This window comes from Triturus cristatus, chromosome 8 (assembly GCF_964204655.1).
Source record: "Triturus cristatus chromosome 8, aTriCri1.1, whole genome shotgun sequence".
Classification (NCBI taxonomy): domain Eukaryota; kingdom Metazoa; phylum Chordata; class Amphibia; order Caudata; family Salamandridae; genus Triturus; species Triturus cristatus.
Genome location: NC_140591.1, coordinates 867,955,292 through 867,981,982, shown reverse-complemented (window position 1 = coordinate 867,981,982; position 26,691 = coordinate 867,955,292). Strand labels below are relative to the sequence as shown.

Genomic DNA, 26,691 nt, shown 5'->3' with positions numbered 1-26,691 from the left:
TTTTGATGTTGAATGCATCCTAAATCACTGCACAATTTAAAAGCAACATTTTGTTGCTTTTGTTGAATTTGTAGTTGCTTATTGGTGCGGCACAACAGTATAATTGGAATTCCTGATACATGTAGACCAATGCAATTATTTCATTCAAACATAAGCAAAACATCCATTAAAATTAGACACGTTTAAACTCAAATATAGTGTATACTGTTTCAAATCTAGAGTCCATTGAAGACTTAGCGGCACACAACTCATTCAGACTTTTCTCGGTTTTTTTTCAAATCTGTTTATTGATCTTAGATTAGAAATCAGTTTCATAATAACGCGTATGGGTGTTTCATTTGAGTTAAGGCATCGATAGTTCAAATAAAGCATCAAAGTGAAGAATTATGGAAGCAGAGGACGCCAAGAAGCAGATGAGCAATACTGTGGCCCTTCGTGTGTCACTTTATATTCCTCATTTCTAGTTTTTTTAAGCACGTCTGTAATTAAAATAACATTAACAGTTTAAAACAGCTTAAAACAAAACATCATTCAATTTTCCCAGTATGTATAACCTTGTCTTCGATTATATCATACATGCAGGATATACGTAGATTTACAGTGAGCAGCTCTGTACCAGGAGGAAGCGGTGTGTGCAAGAGTCAGTACCCTCTGTATGACCAACACTTCAGTATTTAGCGACTGTGTATGTACAACGAGGAAGTACTCCGCGTCAGACCATGTCCTGGGCGGGAAGTTTGATAGACACGTTTGTATGAAAGAAAGTGTTCCACGTGGATGCAATAGACAGTAGGTTGGAGAGCTTTTTCAGGAGGCAGAGCTCCAACCTACTAACATAGTTGTACCATGAAATGTGGTTTCAGTGTGCTGTATTTTATCTTGGAATTTGTAATACCAGTTATATTGCGATTCGTGCCCTTCAGTGAGGTGCCAGAGCACATTATCAACAAGCATTTGCAATGCATTAGGTCTCACATTTATGCGAGACCTATTGCATTGCAAATGGTAATCATCACGGACAACGGGAGGGAGGGGGGGGGGGAGAAGACACAGATGGCGTGAGGGGGGAAGAGAAGGCACGACAACAGGAGGGAGGGGGAGTAAGAAGGCAGTAGGAGAACCTCATTAAAGAAAATAGTGCTCACAGAGTGCTACACGGTAGTGTTATTTAGACTAAGTAAAGGGGCCAGTCGCCATAGGAGGTGACAAATGAAGAGGAGGTGGTACTAAGGAGGATCTAACAAGCCTATTGATGAACCAGAAGCCAAGGACAGACAATGACACAAGCCAATGGCAAACATGGGTGGAGAGTGGGCGGGGCTTCTATTCGCTACTCCTCTACGATAAGTCCCGCAGAGCATGCGTGCTGGCTCAGGCTCGACCTAAAAAGGCTAGCGAGTTACTTCCTTGGGAAAGTGCTTGGTTGGCAGGCAGGGTGTTGAATACGCTGTGACCATATGTGGAAAAGTTTTTAGTGCTAAGCTCGGGTGACAAGCCAGATGCTCTTATCTTGGGTTACACATTAGATGGCAATTTACAGGTTTATTCAGCAGGTCTCATGTTACGTGTGAAATGATTGAGAAAAACAGAATAAACAATGGCTTTTTGTTAATCTGCATAACACCTGTGTAGAAATGCCGTAGATGGCCTCCCAGCTTTGCAAGTCTTGTTAGTATGGGAAGGGTGTGAGATAAAAGACGATGGGAAAAAGATCGTACTGTGTAACAAAAAAAAGAGCGGGGGGGGGGGGGGGGGGGTGGTTCTGTGCTCAATTTTTATTCACTGTGCAGCTTCAAACCCGGAGCTGTTAATACTGTTGTTCTTGGCTGTGTAGCACTTAACGAGTGTTTTTAAAAAGTCCATCGATTTTAAAACAAATCAAAAAGCACGTTTCAAAACTATTTTGAGTAACGAACCAGAAAGGAACCATATTTTCTTTGTACACAAGACAGATTGATTGTGAAACTTCTCAGTGCCTTTGGGTTCCTTTCTTGAGAACACATAATAGCGAAAATCTTTTTTCAAGGTTTCTTCTTGTTTTTTTTTCTTTGTCTTATAAAAGGGTGGACGCTGCCGACTTATTTCTTGTGTTGGATTTGTTTCTTTTGTTGGGTCTTTTTCTTGTTTTGGATTTCTTGCCCATTGCAGCGATTTTAAGTTGAACGCCAGATGCGAAGGTGGCAGATATCAATCACAGATGTCTTTCTTGTGTTGTTCTCAATTCTTGTGTTGGATTTCTTGCCTTTTGCAGACATTTTAAGGTGAAAGGAAGATGTGAAGCTTCCCAAAATTCTTTGGCCACAAAGTAATAGCAAACGGCATCCAAGCAGCAGTTCAAGTGGGACAGGCAAGCAGCAATGTGTATGTATGTGTGGACTCGTTGATTGATGGCGCAGGACGTCCAGGAGTAAAAAAGGCCAAACCTGATCAGTTTCCCTACATTGTCTGGCAGAAAACAGATAACAAAAACGGACAGATTGGCAGCCACTATTTGGATGGCTTTCCGAACAGATCTCTCACAATCTTGACTTTCGGTTATCTTCCTTTTGAGAATTCGGATTACTTGAATGGAGCAAAAGCTCAGTATTAAGAAGGGCAGGAAAAACCCCAAAACAGAGGAATAGAGAATTCGCTTCAGAGGACGCTCAGCCCTTTGTTGAAAGCAATTAACACTGTTTTGGGTTGAATTTCGTTGAGCATCGTGCACTAGTAAATAAGTGTGAAGAGAAATTACAATAATCCATAAAAAAATGCACACTATAGCTGCCTTGACTGGAGACCTTAAAACCTTCGCTTTCAAAGGGTGCTTAATTGCTACATAACGATCAACAGCTACCGCAGTAATGATCAGAATGCTCATGTATACGTTCAAAAAATAGATAAACGTTACGATGCCACACATCTCTTTTCCCAAGTTCCAAGGAATGTTGTAGGCGTACAAGCGGAAGGGAAAGGTAAAGAGCAGGCTGCAGTCGGAAATGATGAGGTTGATCATGTACACCCTGGTTTCAGTCCATTTCTTAAGCCTGAAAAAAAAGACCCACAAGGCCAGTCCATTGAAGGCCAATCCAAAGATCAGCGTGGGGATGAAAATAATCAGTTGAAATAGTTTAACTGCTGGCTCCAATTCCAGGTCGGTACAATTCATTCTTGATATAGTCCCCATCTGAAGCACTGCAAAACAGAAAGATAAGAAATAAAGTATATAAGCGGTTTTGGTGTTTACAGACTTTATCATTTTTACCAAGTGTGGTATAATCACTAAATATTTCAGCCAATCACTCATTTCCAGCATCGACTGTGACTTCTTCAAGACAGCCAAAGTTTGTTTTTGGTGCAGGCTTCCTGCATCTGAGGTATATGTACAAGGGAAGTGGCGGAGTGAGCCGTTGGCCTTCCTGGCTTAACGCCTCTCTCTGTCATAGAAACTCAGAACTGCACCATATATACAAGACTATGGTGCAGCCCTGCCTTACCCCCTGCGCTGGTGCTACACTTAGCAGCCTAGTGCCAACACAGGCCCTCTTGCACCATAGTGCAAGGGTGTCTGCGTGCAGGGAAAGATTGTTAGTTTATGTGCGGGAAGGGGACCTTCCTGCACATAAACAATCTTTAAATGCCATTTTGTAACTTCTATGTGTGCTGCTTAATGGAGCATGCATAGAAGTTGCATAACAGCATTTTAAAACAAGCATTTGCAATGCAATCGGTCTCGCATTTGTGAAAGTTAGAGCCACTGCTGTTGTAAATGACAATTTTTTTACTTTTTGTTTTTTGTGTGCAGTGGAGTGATTATATTTGCAAAGCACTATTGCCATTTGTATGACCTCGCAGTGCGGGAGAACCAGAAATTGGAAATAGGTTACGAGGGAGGGGAGGTAGAAAATAAATGACACAAATGAAAAAAGGAATTAATAAAATAGGGAAGGAGTTGCTGTAAAGGCTTGGGGATAATGCATGTCAGGTCCCAGTAATGCGATCAGAGGTACACGTGTGTAGGTGCCATGAATGGAAAGTCTAGTTAAGATTTATTTTATTCACTCAACTGACACTTGTATTTAGGGAGCTTTGCGCCCGAAGTAAAATGTGTATTCCAGCCAGAAATTCATTTATCATCTCTTTGCAATGTGTAAAGTAACACTGCAGTGGATTGCTTTGCTTCCTTTGATGGGCTGCTGGTTGTGGAGACTGGAATAAGTTGTAGTTAAACACACCGCAACTAGAGCATCAAACCCAGTCAGGGCATCCCCACGAAACAAAAGGAAGTAAATTGTCATGCAGCAGGATGGTATGAAAAGGAAAACGAGCCCTTTGTGGGCCCTCATTAATATCATGAGCAAACATTATGTTGCAAAGTCCTCGTTATTTGCGTTATCTAATGTTTTCATCACATGTGGATATAAAATGTAGTTAATGCAGTATGACTGCAGGGAGTGGGTCCTTTCAATCGGATTAGAAAACAGTACAAACTGTGGCTTGTCAGTAGAATTAATCTGGTGTACACAGGCAATCTGTGTCTTATGGTGTCATCTGAATGCTGGTGTGTCATGTGCATGGTGTGCTGATCCTGGCCTGACTAAAAGAGATATTATTTCAGCCAGTGTGAGTGGAAGTTGTTACTTAAGAGGCACTGAACACAGACTGCCGGAAATAGTGTGGTTCGTAGACTGGCACCATCTAAGTCACATAATTTGCAATCACTCTATACGCCAGTCAATAATACAAATCATTGGCCCACTTGCTCACGAGCTCGAGCCTCTCGTGAGGACTATAACATGGATAAATGAATGCAAGTAAAAGTATATACTTGCCACAAAGCACATGGCTGTGCCTACCCAGTCACCTCCCCGTACCCTTATAGTTCTTCCCTCCAGCTTCCTCATTAAATAAATAGTAAACTACAAACTGACCCTGCACCCGAGGAATGTAATTCTATTCTGTAACTGGCATAGTGCAACTTATTATAGTGGAAACGTAACAAGGTAACAGATACATGCGCTGTGGGAAGCTGAATGAATGTATCAATGACGTGAGTCTTGATTGTAGTTTTTTTTTTTTAGTTCGTCCTTTATTGTGAATCAATTATCCTCTTTTTATTAAAATCACCATACAAATGCTTTGCCAACGCATTTCATCCCTCTTGGGACTTCTTCAGGGCTTTTCATTCCATTGCAATCGTCAAGCCAAGATATCCAAGATAATATTAAATGTCCAAAATAATGGAGAAATAGTAGAAATGGAACGTGGTTCGTTTTTGAATGTCTCCATGCGGCCAGTAAGTATTTTAAGTATGGGCTTCGCTCTATGTCCAAAGGATTCAAATTTCTCTCTAATATCAATAATGCAATGTTGCCTTCTCCATACACGTGCCGCACAACAGTTTTTCCGCAGTATAGAAATATAGTACACTTGTGAGGCCTTTGCTAGTAACCTTTCGTCTGAAGCAGAACACTGACACTACAACCGAATAAGCAAGTTATTTCCTTTGTTCGCTTGAGTGTCAAAGGCTAGGTGAGCAGCTGTGCCAAAGCTGAAACACTACAACTTATGGATTTATCAATCGGTAAGAGACAATTAGTTATAGATTCCTTCCCTTAGAATTACCCCCAGGCATCAGACTGGATCCGGAGAATTGTTTCGTCCGCAGTACCCATGCACGTCAAATGGTGGCGTCGGTTGGCTCCGCATTCCTCATTGGCATCGTGGTTACCAGGATGGCGTTGCGGTAGCTACTTAGACACCGCCCTCGTGCGCTGACATCAGTTCTTTCTTTTTCCGCGCCAGCCAGTGCAGATCCGGAGAGAGCGGTACCTCCAGTCACTTTTTGACTGAATTTGTGCTGACTTTTGTCGACCTCGATTTTGAGTCTTCGACTCTTGGTGCATGTCAAGATTCCCATTTCAAGGCTTGCGGCTCCTGCAGCCGGCTGATGTCAGCGATGGATCCACACTGCATGTGCCTGTTTTCCCTGGAGCGCGACCACGACCCCAAGTCGTGCTCCGACTGCCGGACCATTAATCCAAAGTCTTTGCGGGAGTGGTCTCAAAAGCTTCTCGAGGCACAGCAGTCGGCTCCACGCCATTTGAGGTCCTGATCGCGTGGGAGGTCGAGGAACTGGTCACAGAGCCACCACCAGTCTCCTTCAAAGTCTTCTCACTCCTCAGGTAAGTCGAAGCACAAGAAGAAGTCGAAGAAGAACCGTTGCTCTTTGAATCGACCCTTGGGGCTCCGCACGTGGAGCCGCGGGAGGGGCACCACCTGCATCCCTCGTCGCGTCAGCCGACCGACCGACAGGGAGAAGTCAGAGTTCCCCCCGCCCCCTTCCCGGGACCCGGAGCGACCCCTGCCCAGCTTCGCACCTTTTACAAAACGATGCATGCCATCTTTGGGCAGGCCAACTTCGCCGGCGCTCCTTCGGGCCCCACAGACTCGGCTGGGGACCCTGAGCTTTCAAGGCCGGCAGCTCCGGCCCCAGCACCACAGGGCCGCCTTGGATCCAGGCCTGGATATGGATCGGCGCCAGTCAACCTTATTACACCTTCCGCAGCGCCAATACCACCGGCACCACATCCGTAGCCGATGCCAGTTGTGACCCAGGCCGGTGTTGACCAAGGACGGAGCCGGCGGCGACGGGTGCTTTTGTGCCCCTGTTCTAACCTGGCTCTTTGAGAGCAGATTGGCAGCCAGTGGAGAGTGAGGAGAACTGGGAGGGGTCTGGAGACCCTTTGACTGACCAGCTAGGTTTCGAACCAGACTGGAGAGAGGAACTGGGGGAAGCCAGTGGTCTGAAAACCTCACCAGACCCGCGGCATGTTGCCTCCTCCTACCGTGGCTATGGAGGAGAGAGCGTCTTACTCCGTGGTGTTTCGTAGGGTGGCCGAGGCTCTAAACCTCGAGCTACCTATGGTGGCAGTCAGGACTAACCTCCTGACAGAGGTGCTTCAACTGGCAGCGAGCTCTTCGGAGCCCCTGCTACCGTTTAATGAAGCCCTCACTGCCATCATTTTGGGCACATGGTCTAGGCCCAACACAGGGGCTCCTGTGGATAGGATGATTGCCTGACGCCACCACCTGGCCAGGCGACCCCACTTACCTCTCCCAACACCCCACCCCTGAGAGCTTGGTGGTCCAAGCCTCCACATCCAAAGGCGCATTCCCTAACACACCACCTGATAGGGAATCCAAAAAGCTGGACCATCTTGGGAAGATGTTTTCTTCCTCCTGCTTGGAATTGCGGTGGGTAAACACTGCACGTCTGTTGGGCCGTTACACCCACTCCGTGTGGAATACGGTGGTGCAAGTGCTGCCCCAGTGCCCAGAGGAGGCCCAGGCTGTACTCTCCCGTGCAGTTGCCTAGGGGAGAGATGATGCAAAGTTTACAATTCGCTGTGGACTGGATACTGCCGACTCGCTAGGCAGGATGTCCGGATACCACCTGATATCGCCCAACACTGCAGGAGCGAAGATATGCTCAATCCGCTACCCCTGCCCTAGGAGCTGCCACCTTGAAATACAACAAGCGATAGCCGCCAGGAACACAGGGAGAAGGTGGGGGTAAAAAAAAGGCACTATACAAAGATTGTCAATAGAGCACCAAACTCCCCTCTAGCTGCAGTTGGTAGGAAAAGGGCTCACGTCCTCTCGAAGAAAATATGAATAGAAACATACATTAACCCCAATGATCATCACTCACTTAATATACATGGTCAGGCACTGCTTGGCGCAAGAAAAAACACTTACCCATACTATGAGCAGGCGTTGATCCTCTAGCTAAAAGGTCATGTTCTTAGAAGATCAGCTCCAGGGTGAAGAGGGAAAAGTTACAGTCCCATATCATGAAGCATAAACGTTCGGTCCTCCAGTTTCCCAATGTCTTTAGCGTCAGTGATCCAGGAAAAGAAGGAAAAAAATGCCTCAAACAGAGGAAAAAACCCCACCAAAACGTAAAATACAGAGTTTTAGGGAAAAAACGAAGTCCAAGTGTTGTAGCTCAAACGAGTTTAAAAATGGCCCAAAGAACTCCACCAGCAAGTCTAATGACCTAACCCGGTCAGAAAACAGCCAGAAAGAAGGCTTGTGGAAAATTCAGGCACACAGATGCGTACCCGCAGCGCAAGTACTCTAATTATCGACACTGACCGCGATCCCAAAAACTGCGGTGTTGGTATCCAAAACGGAACGGAACGGAAAAGGAAAAGCAAAGGGAAATAGTCTCCAGGCGGCAAACACTCCTCGCAATCCTGCGAGAGGCCGTAATCCCAAAAGGAAGGGCGAAGACAGAACGGGAATCCACGGATCCGACGAACCGGAAGTTGAATCCCAGTAGCAAAGTCCTTCCGGGTACCAAGACCGGGGAAAGAAAACAAGCGCGGTCTTGCAGTTGCCGTTCAACTTTACACCCCCCTGCCTGCGCGCCAAAACCTGCATGCGCACCAGCAGCCCTGACCATGAAGACCAAGAGAGGACATCGAGACAGAAAACAGTGGGTAAGTGAAGCGGTCTCCCATTAATCCCTAACAGTATCCCCCCCCAAAGCCTCCCCACAGGACGTGGCTTAGTGGGATGACGAAGATGAAATGAACGTACCAATCGGGGAGCATGAACATCTCTCGCTGGTTCCCAAGTACGTTCTTTCGGGGAATAACCCTTCCAGTCCACAAGATAATTTAACCTCCCTCTCCTGCGTCTGGAATCCAGGATAGCATTGACCTCAAACTCCTCATACCAGTCAGCTAAAACAGGAGGGGGGGTGGCAATGCCTGAGTAGACCTGTTGTAGGGTTTTAATAGGGATGTATGAAACACTGGATGGATGCAATAGTCTTCTGGCAACTCTAGTTTCATAGCAACAGGGTTCACTATACTAAGAATACTAAAAGTCCCCACATACTGTGGCTGTAATTTCCGAGAACCACCCAGCCTCAAATTCTTTGTTGCCAATCATACTTGATCACCCACTGCATAAGAAGGGGCAGGATTTCTGTGTCTGTCGGCTTGCTGCTTCATACTGAGCTTAGTGACCCTCAACTGTTCCTGTGCTTTGTTCCAAATTTGGGCAAGGGAGAGACTTAAGGTGTCCAACGCGGGTACGTGCCCTGTGGATTGTATTGGAATAGCCTTCGGATGAAACCCCATGGAACAGAAAAAAGGAGCCATCCCTAGTGCTGTGTGCATGCTGTTATTATATGCAAATTGTGCTACGGGGAGTGCCATAACCCAACTACAAGTCAAGGAGGTCCATAAACACCGGAGGTACTTTTCCATTGTTTGATTTGAACGTTCTGTCTGACCATCAGTCGAAGTTGCGTTTGTCATCCGCTTACCATCCTCAATCTTTAAGGAGGAGCACAGCTCAGTCTAAAAGTGTGAAATAAACTGTGCCTCTCTATCAGACACGATGGCATCGGGTAACCCATGTAACCTCACAACATTACTCACAAACACTATGGCCAACTCATGAGCCTTAGGCACCTTTGGCAAAGGTATAAAATGTGCCATCTTAGTGAACAGATCCACCACCACCAGTATGGCTGTATAACAGGAGTCCAGAGGGAGATCTGTAACAAAATCCATACTGATAATATGCCAAGGAACAGGAGGGACAGGCAAAGGACACAACAACCCAGATGGATGTGTGTGCGTCGGCTTGTTAATGGCACAAACAGGGCAAGAAGCTACAAACACCTGGACATCATGCCCTACTGTCACCCACCAAAACCAACGTAAACAAAACTCTCTGGTCTTATTCATTCCAGGATGACCTACTAAGGATGAAGAATGGCACCAAGCAAGGACTTGTTCCTTCAATTCAGGTGGTACAAACAGCCGTCCATCATGATACAGCAGACCATTCTTAACGGTAAAGAGTGGATTTGTCAGCCATGGGGTAAGGTCCACATTTCCCACCTGTTCTTTTACAGAAGATAAAAACTCATCTGCTGAAACACAACCCACAATCCTCTCCTCAGGTATCATAGACCTTGATTCAGAGCCCTGTGCTTCCCCATCTGTCACACATGTGTGCGAGACAACACATCAGATTTCAATTGTCGTGCAGCAGGCCTATATGTGATGACGAAATCATCTTCATTAAAGAATAATACCCACCACATCTGTTTCGGTGTCAATGCTCTAACGGAGCGAAAAAACTCTAAATTCTTATGATCTGTATAAATTGTAATGGGGTGTCGAGCCCCCCACAAATGATGTCTCCACTCTTCAAAGGACAGCTTAATGGCCAACAACTCCCTCTCTGCTGCAAGCGGAACGTAATTATACAGTGGCAAAGTTTTTGAAAAGAATGCAATAGGATGCATAAAGCTGGTTTCCAGATCCCTCTGTGAGAGAACACCACCCACAGCACACAAAGAGGCATCAGCCTCTGCAAAAAAGGGCAAGGCAGGGTCTGGATGCACAAGAACAGGGGCCGAAGTAAATTTATCAATCAACCTCTCCAACTCTGTTTGTGCAACAGGAGACCAAACAAACGGCACCCCCTTTTTCAACAAGGCAGTCATAGGTGTTACTACATCCAAAAAGTGTGAAATAAACCGCCTATAGAAATTAGCGAAACCAAGTAGGACCTATACATCCTTTACACAGGTAGGGGAAGGCCAGGTAACAATAGCCTCAATCGTGCGAGGATCCATCTTAATGCCCCCAGAAGAAACAAGAAACCCCAAAAACTCCACACTTGAAGTATGGAATTTACATTACTCCAACTTAACGTACAAATGATGTTCCCTCAATTTCTGCAACACCTGTGACACGTGACTCTCATGATCCTCTGTGTTTTTAGAGAAAATCAAAATATCGTCAATATACACAATCACACTTACATTCAGCTATTCCCTCAAAACCTCGTTGATAAAAAACTGAAAAGCAGCTGGTGCGTTGCGCAAACCAAAAGGCAAAACGCGATATTCAAACAAACCAAACTTGGTACTGAAAGCAGTTTTCCATTCGTCCCCTTCACGGACACGAATGAGATGGTAAGCGCCCCTCAAATCAAGTTTGGTAAAAACAGTAGCATGCTTCAGTTGATCTAACAAAACAGGGATTAACGGGAGCGGATACTTAATAAGGTGATGATCAAGAATAAGTGCTCAGTAGTCTACAAATGCTACAGCTTTTCTTGGGGGCAAACTAGATGGTTTCACAGGACAATCACGGGCAAAATGTCCATTTTTCCCACAATATAAACAGGGGTTCTGAGCCCGTCGTCTCCCTTTTTCCTCACTCGACAGCGGTCCCCTCACACCACCTATCTATATAGGTTCAGGGCCCTGTCTTGACTCCACAGAGCTTTTACTCTCATGCTCACAAAGCGGGAGGTCTGAAACCGATTCCTCTCCCCATGTCTTTCAGACAGTCGGTGATTCAATTTAACAACTAAATCAATGAAAGCTGAACAATCTTCCAGGGGATCCATCTTCGCTCGGGCAGTGTATCAATTCGTGGGCTTGGTTTTCTGTCCGGATACCACCTGATATCGCCCAACACTGCAGGAGCGAAGATATGCTCAATCCGCTACCCCTGCCCTAGGAGCTGCCACCTTGAAATACAACAAGCGATAGCCGCCAGGAACACAGGGAGATGGTGGAGGTAAAAAAGAGGGACTATACAAAGATAGTCACTGGAGCACCAAACTCCCCTCTACCCTCTTTTGGAGGTTCTCTTGTTCCTCCTTTCTTTGGCCCAGCAGGGCTCTGCTCTAGGCACTCTTAAGTGTTCTCTCAGCCATTTCAGCCTTTCTTAGAGGACTTGAAAAGATAAGGCCGATCAGGAAACCTGTTGTAAATCGCTTTCTTAAGGGCATTGCTCATCTTTTTCCTCCTGTTACCTTCGTAATGCCTCAGTGGGACTTGAACTTGGTTCTTACCTACCTTATGTGCGCTCCCTTTGAGCCGCTTCATAACTGTCCTCTCAGACGTCTTACTTTAAAGACTGCCTTTCTGGTTGCCATCACCTCTGCTCGCAGGGTGAGTGAGCTCCAAACACTTGCTTCCAAGCCTCCTTTTCTGGCTGTTCATACGGACAAGGTCGTACTCAGAACCAGACCTTCCTTTCTTCCCAAGGCGGTTACTTCTTTCCACATTGGTCAAACCATCACTTTGCCCACCTTCTTTCCGCCTCCACATCCTTCTAAAGAGGAAGAGAGGCTCCACCGTATGGATCCAAAATGTGCGCTTTCCTTTTATTTGGATCGCACCAAACAACTCCGGGTGGATGAGCAGCACTTTGTGCATGGCCCGACATTTTTGGGCACCCATGTAGCCAACAAACGGACCGTTTCTGTTACACACATACTGCAACGGGAAGCTGACACCGCGGCCAACCAGCAGGACAAACATGCAGGGACCTGGAAAAGGTACGCCGCAGTATACCGGGCGCTGCAAGCCTGGTGGCCGGAGGAACAAGGCGACAAAAACCCAGAATCGCGGGGCAGGAACTACAGCCCCCAGAATCCTGTGCGGCGCATCGCGTACGCACGCACAAGAAATAACGTCAACCCACAATGCAAGGGCTATGAAAATCGGGCCTTGGGAAGACCAGTGCAGATCATCCTGTTCCTGGAGACGGTGAGGACACGTGAGTTGGGTTGCAGATCGTCCGGTGCGGTAAGGGTGTTCCTGTGCGGTTGATAGATGGGGCAAAACCGCTTTTTCGTTTACGATGCAACAACATAGCCTGTGTTTAAAAGGAGAGCGTTCATATTTATACAAATCTTGATTTGAGACTCAGCCACAAAAGGACATTCGTTTTGGTAACTACAAGAAACAAAATAACAACTATTAAGGTGGAGAACTTTGAATACACCAGGTGGTATATTAGCAGTTTGCTCCTTAAAGTATACCAAATACCTATCATTGAAGTACTTGCTGTGACTAATGTTTCGGTGCATTATGATTCCAATAATGCTTACAAGACTATACTCAAACAAAAACACACAAGTAACATAAAATATAGTCAATGATCGTTTAGTCTGTCCTATTTAGCAGGGGTCAGTGAGAGGATGAGACAAGAAACCATCCTTCCTCCCTTGTGACGTTGGGCTTTACACCAACATTGGCGGGTTATCACTGAATGATAAAACTGTCCATGTGTAGTTAATGGTTTATTGTATTTGGCTTAATCCTCAGGTTTATGTCCACAATACTGTCTTCTTAGTGGCTAAAGCCTTTTTTGTCAGAGTTTTGATGTCTTTCAATCATCCTTCTTGAAGCTACTGCCAGAAGCGTGTTATTTTCCTTTACAGGTATATAGGGAGATTGCATACTGCATTACTGTTCTGTGTCACCGACTGTGTTACAATAAGGTGTTCTTCTCCCCGCAGATCTCCCTCCCCGCTGTTCCCTTCCTTTCCTTCCCCCGATTGACCATCTTAACCTTCCATGCTATAAGCAGTTCGGAATTGATGGTGTCAATAGGTGGACCCATTTGAGCAACGATCGGATCCTGAGAGGCCTCTGAGGGACACATGACAATTTCTAGGTGGATCGTTTTGTGCATTAAAGCTTGTTATTCTTTGGCAAAAAAGGAGCTTCCAGTGGGACTGTGTGCCCATTCCACCAGGGCGACGGCAGCTACCACTGCTTTGGGATGGGGAGTTCCCCTCAATGATATCTGTCTGGTGAACACGCGCAGAGATTCCCACGTAGTTGCCAAACACTACTGCCTGGACAGCCAAGTTCGGAGAGACTGCTTCTTTGGCCATTCTGTTCTCCAGGACTTTCAGGTGTGAACTTGGTTCGCAGACCCACCTCCGGGGTTGGTATTGCTGGGGTATCTATTTTAAGGTAAGGAATCTATAACTAATAGTCTCTTTCAGATGAGCAAGTTACTTACGTTCGGTAACAATATATCTGTAAGAGACATAAATTAGTTATAGATTTTTTACCACCCCACCCATCCTCCAAACTGACTTCTAGGGTCAGGGAATCCTTTTCAGGGCCCTAGTTTTGTGCACCAGTGGTCAATGTCTTGCATGGCTCTGCTCTTCTTGCGTGGGATGTTGTGTAAAAGAACTGATGTCAGCGCGCGAGGGCGGCGTCCAAGTAGCTACCCCAATGTCATCCCGGCGACCACGACGCCAACGACGAACGCGGAGCCGACCAACGCCACCTTTCGACGCGCAGGGGTACTGCTGATGAAAAGATTCTCCGGATCCAGTCTGACACCTTGGGGTAATTCTTAGATGAGTTACACATTCCTTACCTATCTATGTCTCTTACAGATGTATAGTCACCGAACGTAAGTAACTTGTTCTTCAGTTCACAAAGGTGAGCAGCGACAGCCTGGACCCATAAGGACGTGCATGAGGTGCTTTCACAGTAACCCTTTGGTGCTTTTAACAAAGCTTCTTATTGATGAAGTGAACAATCGGTTACAATGTGACAGTGAAGGGTAACATTCCACATGCGGTAGAAAGTCAAAGTGGGGCTTAAAATCAGTAACAAGCGGACATTAAGTAGGTTACGGGCCCAAGCACAGAGATGCATCAGCTCCCACACTCTGGTAACATGAGAGGGTTTAGACATTAGGCTAGTCCTTCCTCTGTACGCGTAAGCACAGTCCTCCCCTTTCCTGTAGACTAATTTTTGCAGGGGAGGCAGAGCCCTCTAAGCACAAATGTACCGTTTCCCTACATTAGAGGATGGGGGAGGGCTTATGATGAAGCAGAAGGCGGAAGCAAAACGTGCAATCCTTTAGTGAATAGTAATATTAATTCAGCGATTAGTGAGCAAAAAAAGAGAAAGAAACAACATGGAGTCAATCCAATACTTACTGCACAGAGTCCAGAGTTGTTGGGCAGCTGATTAGCTGCTGCAGGGGAGGAGGGGAGGTGGGCAGGTCTGAGGCTGGCTCAGCAGCTGATTATCGTGGCGTTTGCGCTGTAGAGGTGTTCCCGGGAGAGGCTGAGCCTGACCAATGATTAACTCCTTAACCTGGTAGCGGGGAGGAAAGGAGAGTTAAATAGTCAGCCGGTTTTTGATGGTGGGAGGCAAGGCCCACTACGGAGGGATGGAGCTTTGAAGCAGAAAGCACGGGCGCCGCGCTGAACAGTTGTAAGTAAAAAAAAAAGAAACATGCCCTGCAAAATAAAATAAAGTGTAGCTGGAGGATTTTCCCTTTCTCTCGTGGGCCGCGGAGAGCCGCCTGCTCCAAACCATGGCACCCCAAAATGTATGTGTGTGCCTGCAAGTGAAGCGGATGACATAATAAATAAATAAAATAAGTAGTCCCTAAAGGAAAACATATAGACCTACAGTGTAGGAAAACTGTAGTTGGCCAGTGCTCCTGGCCTAAAAGCGGAGGTGATGTGTCTAGAGCACCGGCCAATAAGGAGACAGAAAATAAAAGCAATGTAGAAGTTGACCAATGGCAAGCAGCATGTGAAATTACACTCCATAGAGTGATTACTGTAGGTCTTGCAGACAGCGCATACGCGCTGATGCTCGACCTGAAAATTAGTGTTTGTTTATGTACAGGAAGGTCCCCCTTCCTGCACACAATCATTGGCCTTTTGCTGTTTTCATGTATGCTGCACAATGCAGCACACATGAAAACGGCAACAACGAGGAGAAATGAAACATTTCTCCTCGTTGTGCCAGGGTAAGACCAGGTTTTCCCTGGTCTTAATTCTGGTGCTTCCTCCAATTTACGCCTCCCTTGTAAATTGGTGGGCAGTGTCAGAATCAATGGGTGTTGCGGTGGAATGCACACAGCAACACCCATTGCCCTCTTCTTTCACGCTAAGCATAGCATGACAGGGGGCCTTGTTTACAAGGTAGCGTTATCCAGTTAAGTGGCTTTAAGCTGCCTTGTTAATAAGGCAAAGCCCCTATCGCCACAGGAACGTCATGAAAAGTGACGTTCTCATGGTGATAGGGGCTTGTAAATATGCTCCTCAGTCTAACCAGTGTCCTTCTTCTCCAAAACCTTGGAATTACTGGTCTTCAGTCAGCTCACACTGTTTTATTACCACCCATTGCCTAATCCACTGACACTAATCACATTTGCATACTTACCATGCTGCTGGGACCTCTGTCAATCAAGCCTCTAATCACCTTATTGCCTCCACATAATAACCACTGGTGTCTATCCTCATCCTCGACACAGTAAACTGCTACATATTCCTTGATGCTCTTCCCACTCTGGTTCAGCCATATAAGTCCAGGCTTGGTTCTGTTCTGATCTCTTTCAGCCCTTCTTTACTGTCTCATGGTTCTACATTATTTAATCATAACTCTCTTCTGGTATAAGTCCATGAAGACGTTTAAGCAATATCATCTTTTGATGATTTCTCATGCCACCTCTTCACTGCTGACACACAGAACACATTCTCTAGTCCCACCTTCAACCTCACTCTAGTAATATATGTATGACATTTTTTATACTAGACAGTAATTAAACTTTAGCAAATATGTGAGTAGCTAGTTCTCCTTTTTCTTTGCCGCCACATCTCCGGGTACTGACACACCCTCCCCCTTGGGCATCTGTTTGCACTTTGAAATTCAAATTCAGCTGCCCACCTTTATTATCTCCACTTCAGTTGCTACCCTACTGCAGCTCTTCAGCATCCTGTAAAGCATCTCTTTCCAAACAGCCAAAACATTAACTAATGCTGTAGTCCTCAGCAAACTTCATTATGTAATAGCCTCTTGTTCTACCCAACAGCCATTTACCCTCATGTACAAAGTTTTAAAAAAACGTTGCCACAAGCACTCTGTTCACCTTCTGCAATCCAGCCCTAAATCACACCATCACTAGGCCAGGTTGGCTTTCAGCCCAAAGTAGAGATATATGCTATAATGGCCTCCAAAGCTTTTCATTGCCCATTGATTTTGTGTTTATTGAAGAACTTCAGCATTTCTGCAACCTACCATTGATCAGTCAACCACAAAACCTCCATCCAACGTATCCAGAACCTTCACTCTTATTCTCCCATTACAATGGTAGATTCTCTAAATGAATCTGTGAGCATTAGTGGCATTTTTTGTATTCAACGAGACTCCAGAGGCTAGGAAGTGACATTTAAGTTCCACAGGAAATCATGAAAGACCCTTCAGCAAGGACTTTGCATACATTTTGAAAACAGAATTAAGGCTCAAGTGAGGATTTTTGTGGGAGAATGCAGACAAGATTGATCTCTTGACATGTATAAAGGGGTTGATGGGGACAAATTCAGGCCCAGATTTACCATTATTTAGCACAGATTTACCAATTCAACAAAGCGTTATTATGTGCTTTTATGATTATCTTGAAAGAAATCGAATATTATGCATCATTATTATCAGCACCGCTTTAAAAATCGTTTTAAAAAGTTGGTCTGGCTTCCTATATGCATACAATAGAAGTTTAGTATTGTAAAATTTCATATTAAAATGTTTTTTCTACGTTTAATATATATATTTTTTAAAACAGATAATGTCATTGTAAAATATTCATTCTCTAAAAATTGCAGGGCTATGAATGCAGGGCGACATTGTCTAAGGCCGATAAACTTGAAAATAGGTAAAATACACCTTTTTCTTTGTACAGAGTAAATTTTGCAAAAGAGAATGGCATGCAAAGTTGATTGTTGGGAAACATCATCACATGGACACCTGCTCATGACTGTGGACCCATCATTCATAATAGGGAAATTTGTTAATCTATGAATAATCCCGAGTCTAAATCTGGTCAGTAGGAATCTAATGTATCCGCCGTGCATGATTTTAAGATATGGCTGGATGCTATAGGTGGTTAGAATCATTTGGTTTGCCAATACAGTTGGCTTCACTATTTCTGTGGGAAGTCTAATTATGTCCACTAGTGGCAGACAGTTTCCCCTAAGATATTTTTCTTGTGACATCAATCATAGTAATAGGGTCATAAAAATTTCATGAACGACATTGGTCATCCTGAAAATGTTAAACGTATTTTAGCCATGGTATGGTGAAAACCCGCTCTAGCTTAAGACTGTCGTTTAAAATGTCCCTATTAAACGTAGTTTTTGCTGTCGTCCAGATCCTGTGCAATAGTAAGATGGGTTCTGTTTTTATAAGGTCAGAAATGAATGGCAACCCTAGTTCAGAATGGCATACGTAGGAAGATGTACAGCATGGGACTGCCAACAAAAAATTTCCAAAGGCATTCTCGACTAGTTGTAATGGCTGTGAATCTACATAGCCTCAGACGCCTGAACCGTACATAGGGGTAGAGATGTAATACCTCTAGAGGCGGCCGTCTACCCAGCTTTCTAGAGAAATTAACTAGAGCGGCAGTGGCTTTCATGAACATTAATTTCCTTGCTTGGACCGGCTGAGACCATGTCCCCTTCTGATCGAAAAGGATACCTAGGTAGGAAAATGTTTTTGTAAATTCAACCTTTTTGTTGTCAGTACAAAATGTAGAGAGATTTATATTACCACCCCTGCATTTCATGATAAAAGTTTTTGAGGTGTTCCCTCTAACACCCAAACTATGCATAAACGTGGAAAAGCTAGTCACTACCCTTTGAAGCCACAGTTGCATACGTGACCTCAATACAGCATCGCCCGCATACAATAGGGCAGGTATGGGATGCTTGCCAATTAGTGGCAGGTCCTGGCACTGATTCGCCAGGGATTGACCCAGTTTGTTGATATAAAGTGTAAATAGGAAGGGAGCCAATATACAACCTTGTCTTACCCCTCTGTATTTTGAACATGGCCGTGCACTCCCCACTGGCCCCAAACAAGCACCCTTGCCTTTGCTTCACTATATAATTGCCTTCAGAAAATGTATAAGTGAGGTTTTCCATGCCTAAGTCCTCCAAGATTCTCCATAACTTATCATGTGTGACACAGTCTAAGGCTGCTGTAAGATCTGCAAACGCTAAGTACAGTCTACCTTGCTTGGCCGGAGAGTACTTCCGGAGAAGGATGTTTAAATTTAGAATCTGCTCGACTGTACGTAGACCCTGATGGAAGCCAAACTGCGGAGTATAATGCGCCCCACTACCTTGACCAGGGAATCTAAAAAAGGTGACCTCCAGAATCCCACATGCTATCGGCTTATATCACTGTTAAAGACTGAGACAAGGATTGATTCAAACCAGGTTGTTATCAAATGAGAGGAGCAGCATGCTGTTATTACTTTAGTTAAAAGTGGGCCCCATACCAACAAATTAGATTTGTAAAGATCTACGAAGGCTCCGTCAGGCCCAGGGGCTTTCCCACCCATACTTGCCATAATAGCGCAGTTGACCTCTTCAAGTGTAAACTGGAGATCTATAGGACAGTTAACGGATGGCAGTATTGTGTCTTGGGGTTGTTGGTTTCCTCTAATATGTATAACTGTTCCATGCTCAAGAAATCTAGAGTAATTTTCCACCCACTGATCTTCTGCTATTGCTATCTTGATAGTGGGTATGTCTCGAGTAGCCAGGAAAGGGGCATTGACTGCATGAAGCCCCCCTAACTAGAGACAACACAGCATTTTGAAAGGCAAAGTTGACCATGCTTCTTCTCTCAGCGTACCTTTGTGCTCTTTAAGTGCGCATTCATAGTCCTTCCCCCCCCCCCCCCTCCCCCAAGCCCTTCTGATATCATGGGTATTTCTGGTTGGTTTATGTAACATGTGTTTCAGTCTAGCATATGCTTGGGTGTATTTGGCATCAAACCAGCCTTTATTCCTAATACGCGAGTTGTTATTCTCCACAAATAACGCCTTTTTTTATATGCCCAGTTATCAGTGAGAAGGATTTTAAAACGTCAGCTTGCCTTGACAAGACAACCCCACATGCAATCAAGGCAGATTTGCAATTAGTCACTTCTTTCTTTGTGAATTCCAATGGATCCACCATAGTCCAATGCAGGGAGTAGCCATTTATTTTGCTTAAAGCTATGTTCTAAAGGACATGGAGCAATTTACCCTTGGTGTTTAATGCCATATTTGATAATATAAAGGATATGGTTAATGGGAAATGGTCACTCAGGGCATTTTTATGGGTAGTAAAAGACTTTATACGTTGATGTCAACTAGACATTTAACTAGACTTGTCAATGGTCGAGTGAGACCCTCTGCCAGTAAAGTGAAGCTGAGGGCGACTAGCGGTGTACATAGCTCGTTAGAAAGCCCTAAATCTGATGCAAACATGACTTTGTTTAGAAGTTACCCATAGTTTGTATGCGGAAGTGCGTATGACTGTTCCGATCATCAGATGTAAACCCACAAATGTCCCCCCCCCCATTGTGTGGGCACAAAGCAGAGTTAAAGTCCCCACCCCATATTGTAAACACATCTTTTACAGTATCATTCCGAATGAGTTTTAAATCATTATCAGATATTGGGGGTAATGAGGAAATTAGGTAATGTGCCACCAGATCAATGTGAAATATAATAAGTTGATAATATGTTTCTGATTTCTTCAGTTTGATTTTGCTTAAGTTCATGATGTTGGATGCATATGTGGATAGCCCGCCCTTAGGTCTCCCATGTTCCGATGGTATCGCTGCGGTTTAAAAGGTTTTATAGCTGTTGATGTGCACAATGTCCTCTGTCCAAGTTTTTCTGAAAACACATTATGTTAAATTTACATATAAAGTCCAGCCATAGCGGATTGGCAAGCTTTGAGCATATGCCAGCAATGTTCCAAAATAACAAATGACAAAAATCTTGGTTGCTCTTGCTTGTGTAATTCACGTCAGTATCATTATTCGGTTGGTCTGTGGGAATGGGAGGTGTTACAAGATTTTGACGCTTTTCGTGGGTGGCTATTCTACCATCAGTGGGGGGCGAGGTACCAGCTACTGGATGGATACTTTAAAAAGGTTCCCACCTTTCTTCTAAGTTAATTCCTGCTTCAGGGATTAATCCGAATTTGGACATGCACGTTTGTGACTCTGTTTTTATGATTTGACTACATTCCTTAATACATGCGACAATTGGATCTATCATATTTAGTCAGTCTACCTGCTCAAGGGTTTGAAGGCTGTCAAATTGGTTGCTAACCGGGACATCATATGTATAGTGCGCACAGATCTACCTTTATTTGACGCAATGTAGCAAGACAACTCTGCACTGCGGAGAGAGCAGTAATGTGCCATCATTACTAATATGTGGTGCACTCCTGCTTACTCCTTTTGTTTGCGCACACAGTGCAACCTAGTGCCAATGCAGGCACCCTTGTGCCATGGTAGAAGGGTGCCGCAATAGCAGGCAGGATTGTTTTTGTGTATAGAAAGAGGAAATAATGATTAGAAATAAAGGTACTTCTCTGTGTTGCGTCTCTGTTAAGGAGGCATAGCATTTTGATGCATTCCCAGGTTTTCTAGTATTAGCAAATCTAGGAATGTGCCAAAATCCATTGGTGGGTGAGTGGGAACACCCACGGAATGCCTTCCCAATGCAGAATAATGCAAGGCAGCATCTTGTGCTGTCTTGGATTACCCTGGATTTACTAAGCTAATCAGAGTCAAGCAGGTGGCTTTTCATGGCTTAGTAAATCTCTCTGAATGCCCTTGGGTTGCCATGCACCACCTTAAGTGACACAAAGGCAACACAAAGGCTTCTTAAATCTGGGCCTCAATGTCTAATCAGTTCATTTTATAGTTACATGGGAGTCAAAACTGTAAGATGGCAAATAGTCTTGCTTTCACTAGAGTAAAAAAAACCAAAAAGAGTATGGTTGTGAGGGGTTTCTAATCTTTCTTGTTGGACCGGTCCTAATATATGTAGAAAGGCATTTTGCATTTCCTAATGGTGCGAATCGCAATTTTGGGCTGTTAGGAAATGCAAAATAGCATTTTGGTATGTACGAAAGGCATTTGCGGTGGTGCAAAATTCGATTTCTATCTAGTAGAAATCATATTTTGGAAATCGCAAATAGGGATTTCCAAATAGGAAATCCTTTGTACAGGCAGTTAGTGATTCACTAATTGTGAATAGTCGAAAATTGCCATTTAGGTAATGCAATCACCATCAATCTGGATCAGGTGGTAACCAGATGAAAACTATAAAAAGGTACCCAAAATGCATCTGGCTATTTCAGAATGGCGGCCCTCTGTTTTGGCAAGGAAGATAAGGATTTTGGCTGGCAGGTAGAGAAGGAGGAGGAGACAGGTGAGGATATTTATGGTCACCGTCATCCTGTTTGTGCTTCTTCAAACATCTCCTCCTCTGTCTGTTCAAACTGTAATGGCTGAATTACAACTTCAGCTTCAGACCCCAACACTCAGAAACAATGCAATCCCACCACATGTACAGGTATTGTACTGACCACACCTCTTAGCTTTTGGCAGTTACCAGGGGGTCATAGCAATGGTGGGGGGGGGGGCAGGGGTCATAAAGTGCCTTTTCAAGGTTCTTTCATAGGTTTCTGGACATTATGGTTAACAAAGTTAACCAACACATATTTTTCCCAAATACCCCTCAATTATTGTAATTGACAGAATGTATGTTCTACCAGGTAGCACAGTTCCCTAATGCCATTGGCTGTTCTTATGACACACATATTGTCATATGTGCCCCCTCAGGAAATTAATTGATATACAGAAACAGTAAAATGCTCAAACTAGTTTGGGATGCCTCCAGTATCATAACAGACCATGTGGCCAGAATCCCAGGAAGCACCAACAACTTGTTGATGTTCTGTCAAAGTGGAATATAAAACCACTGTTACAGGGTGAATTTTGTGATGTGTATTTACTAGGTAAGAGAATTGCTGGCTCAATGAATACAGTGGTCAGACCTGTATTGTATAATGTGACCTAATGGTTTTCCTTCTCATGCTCTGACCGAGGCAATGCATATGCCTTGGAGTCTGGTATGGTGTGAGTATCCAGGCACACAAGGACAAGAAGTGAAAGGCAGTACAACAGGGCACACAGAACAACGCGCTCCATCATTGAGAGGAACTTTGGGATACTGAATTCTAGGTTCCGCCGCTTCCACAAGACCGGCGAAGCACTACTGTAGAGACCTGAGATGTGCTGTAAGATCGTTGCCACATGTGCCATACTGCACAATATCTCAATGAGGAAGAGTCAGCACTACATCACCATTGAGGATGAATCTGACTCAGATGTAGAAGTACCATCACTACAGTTGCACCAGGATGGGACATATGCAGCACACACACACAGACCACCAACAACTATTTTTGAGATGAAAGTCATAACAACACCTAAGAAATAGACATCACACATGATGGTAATGCATGGTGCACAACTGAAAGGACACCTTTGTGGACGACACTCAGCTGGTGGTCTCTTTAAATCACCCACAGAATGTCCCCCCTGACCTGGAATCCTGCCTGGAGAAGGTAGCCACCTGGATGCAACAATCATGTCTCAAACTTAACGGAGACAAAACCGAAATTATGTATCTAGGTAATGCACTCAACATGGAGGTCAAATTATCATGGCCAACATGTCTGGGACCCCCTCCGGTCACTAAATCCAAAATAAAAAGCTTGGGCGTGTGGCTCGACAAGTCACTCAAATTCGACAAGCAAGCAGTGGAAGTAGCAGGGGTCTGTCATGGCATCCTTAGAATGCTGCGGAAAATCCTCCCCATACTTCCCATGGGGGCAAGGAGAATCATGGTCCAGGCCTTAGTTCTCTCGCGCCTGGACTACAGCAACTCACTGTACCTAGGAGCACCTAAGTCCACCTTAAAGAAGCTTCAAGTGGCACAGAACTGCGCCGCCCGACTAGAACTCAGTCAGCCATGCCCTGCCTAAAGTCCTTACATTGGCTTCCCATACAGGAGAGGATCAAATGTAAAGCCCTATGCACTGCTCACAAGACCCTCATGGGTAAAGGCCCACTCGTTAACCAGTCTCTTATTGTGGCATACCGCCCGAGGAAATCCCTTCGCTATGCAAAGCTAATGCTTGCTTCCATCCTTAAAATCCAAAAGATGCAAAGTGGGGGACGTTCCTTTTCATACAATACAGCTATGCTGTGGAACTCCCTTCCCCTGCATTTGTGCTCACAGACGTCCCACCTCACTTTTCGGAAATGTCTCAAAACCTGGCTATTCCAGAATGTCAACTGGTAGCTTTTTCATGTGCCTGCTCTTTCTGCCGCTAGCCCTGGCATGCCTTAGGGTAGTCATGCGCTTAAGAAGTGTTAATAATAATAATAATAATAATTCAGGTTGTGACCATAATGTATCTCTCATACATCAATAGTATCCATTGAGGATGTAACATTTTGTCAACTAGGCAGCAAACTATGTAATTGCAAACAATAAAACAGCAGACTTATGACTCTGAGTGTTAAGTGGATTCGCTTCTTCCGGCCTCTGGGGTTGGATGCCTTGTCAGCAACACTGCCCTGTGGAACTGTGGACATGTAAGAGCCAGAAGTGTTTAGCAGGGTGTACGCCTGGTACTGCATGCCTCCTGCATAGATGTGCCACTGGGGCTAGAGCCTTCTTCGCTCTCAGGTGGGGACAGAATGTTGGGGACACAAAGGTTATTGGTCTTTATATTTTTAAGGGAAGTAATCACTTGAACTAGCCCAAGCGCAACATCCTGACTGGAGTGCCCCATGTCGGTCTGTATGTTTAAAGTTCTCCTTGCTAGAGTTGTAGTGGCTACCACCAATTGGTTTATGAAATGGATGAAGGTATCAAAGCATGCCAGGTACTGTCTGTGCCTCTGTCTCTGCAAATGGTGCTCCTTTACCATGGCAGCAATCCCCAGGTCTTGCCTTTTCGGTAATTGCTACATGGAGCTTGACATTCTTAGCAGATGACTATTGACAGTCCTGACTTGCTTGGTTTCCAGGTGCTGTGCGGAGATGATGGTCTTCTCCAGGCTACCAAACACAGAATGTGTCAGATGACATGGCAGAGGGTGCTCTCATTGTGGACTGTTGCTGGTTGGCTTCTAAGCTGTCTGTGTGTCCTGTCCACAAATGTTGTTGTGTCCCTGCTTTGGTATTGTTTCTCATCACCAGCCACAAAGTTTGGCAATGGTGTAACAGTTGCTCTCCTAGCAGTTGGTGTTGGAGTGATGGGAATAGGAGCTGGCAATGTGCTGTCCTCCATTTCCACATTTGTGTCATTAGCTTTTTCAGCCAAAATTGTTTCTGGCACATCCTGGGTGTGATCTGTGGAAATGTATGTATATTGTTAGTGTAAATAAATGCTTAATGTCTGTCCACTACATTGTTGCAACTGATTATATGTTTGTGACATGTTTGTGAGTCATCAGCACAAAATACAGCATGCAACTTTGGTGTGCTACAACCCCCATGATGCATTGCCAATGTAGGGCAAGCATCTCAATTGAGTTATTTATGCTGTGATGTTTGAGGATTTGCAAACATGTTATGTCAAGTAAGTAAAGGGAGTACCCTTACCCTGGCTGGTGTGTGCAGGATTGGAGGTGTCAATGTCTGACACTCTCGCCACACTTTCTGGTTCCAGTTTCCCCTCGCTGAGTGTCTCCATGGAAGTGGAAGTGGGGTGTTTGGAGGGTCCACCGCCTTTGCCACAACCCTCAGCCATCGTGCTGGCCACCTTTTCTTTTGTGTGGGACTTCAGATCATCCCAGCATTTCTTGATCTCACGTATAGTCCTCTGGGTCACACCAAGGGAGTTCACCTTCTCCAGGATGCTGTTCCATATCTTGGTTTTCTGGCATTCTTGAAAAGTAAACTGTAGCACACATGGACCAGCTCTTTGGAGTGGCACTCATTCTTCTATTAGAAGCTCCAACTCCTTCTCATAAAATTTGACCTTCCTCTTCCTGCTGCCAGAATCCTTGTCCCCATTTCCCCTGGACATGGTGTTGTACAGATATTGCCAAAAAACACTTCGGTAGTGAGCCAGTAGCACCCTGCTAGGATTCAGGGTTGTGGCCACACCCTGTATTTGTAAACTTCCTGGTCTGACATCATTCGGCATCCAAAATGCGACGTCTCCTAATTTGCGATTTTTTTTATTCGAAAATATCAATTTTGTGATTTCCTAAATAGTGATTTCCTATTTATGAATGCGAATCTGTAAAAATCGCTATTTGAGTACCCCACTGTTACATACATTGATTTCTACAGATTAGCTATTTGAAAATCACAAAACATTAAGTTTCTTCCATATGGCCCCTAGTATCTCTTTTAGAACTTTAGTCTCAAGGTACTAAGGTAGGGCAGTGCAAAGATACCAATGGAGGAGTTGTGTGCTACAGACTCAGAACTCCGCAGCGCAACAAACACCACTTAATGAATCACTGCCTTGCCATTCATTTAAAAAAAGAAAAATACTTTATTAGACATAAAAATAAACACTGCACACAGATTAGCAAACATATAGACTGGCAGATGGAATTGCCTATGGGGACACCTCACCATCCACAGGGAGGCACAGAAGAAGGACAAGTTTCAGTTACGCAATAAGCTTATTATGTAGGATAGGCATCCTATATTAGTGGCACCTTTACCAGTTAGCGCATCAGAAGGCCCTAACTTGCTTTTAATATTGCACCACCACATATTGGTGAGCATATTTTCTTTAAGTCTTCTGGCTTTGGAAGGTTGTTCCCATACAATACAATAGTAGAACATAAGCCGTTCTATAATTAAATGTCTTTTCTTTCCTGTAACATTCTAAGAAAGCACCAGAAACATGCACTGATTATAACTTTTATATACAGCAGGACTTTCATTCAATAACAAATATTATAAGAATCCTGAAAGAAAAGGTTCTTGCACTA

General features: G+C 44.6%; 1 protein-coding gene across 2 annotated transcripts in view; it reads right to left on the bottom strand.

The window, feature by feature from the left end:
• Nucleotides 1-258: 258 nt before the first annotated feature.
• Nucleotides 259-26,691, bottom strand: part of LOC146805198 (G protein-coupled receptor 35-like) — a 98,503-nt gene continuing 72,070 nt past the window's right edge. Inside the window, exons 1-2 of one of the 2 annotated variants that reach the window (XM_085622399.1) lie at nt 14,788-14,902; nt 259-3,174 (exon numbers count right to left, since the gene is read on the bottom strand). In XM_085622399.1, the coding sequence (XP_085478525.1) occupies nt 2,192-3,174; nt 14,788 (984 nt within the window). In that variant the 5' untranslated portion in view covers nt 14,789-14,902 and the 3' untranslated portion in view covers nt 259-2,191. Of the gene's footprint in view, nt 3,175-14,787; nt 14,903-26,691 lie in introns of those variants that run through there. The other variant, XM_085622400.1, reaches the window with a different exon arrangement.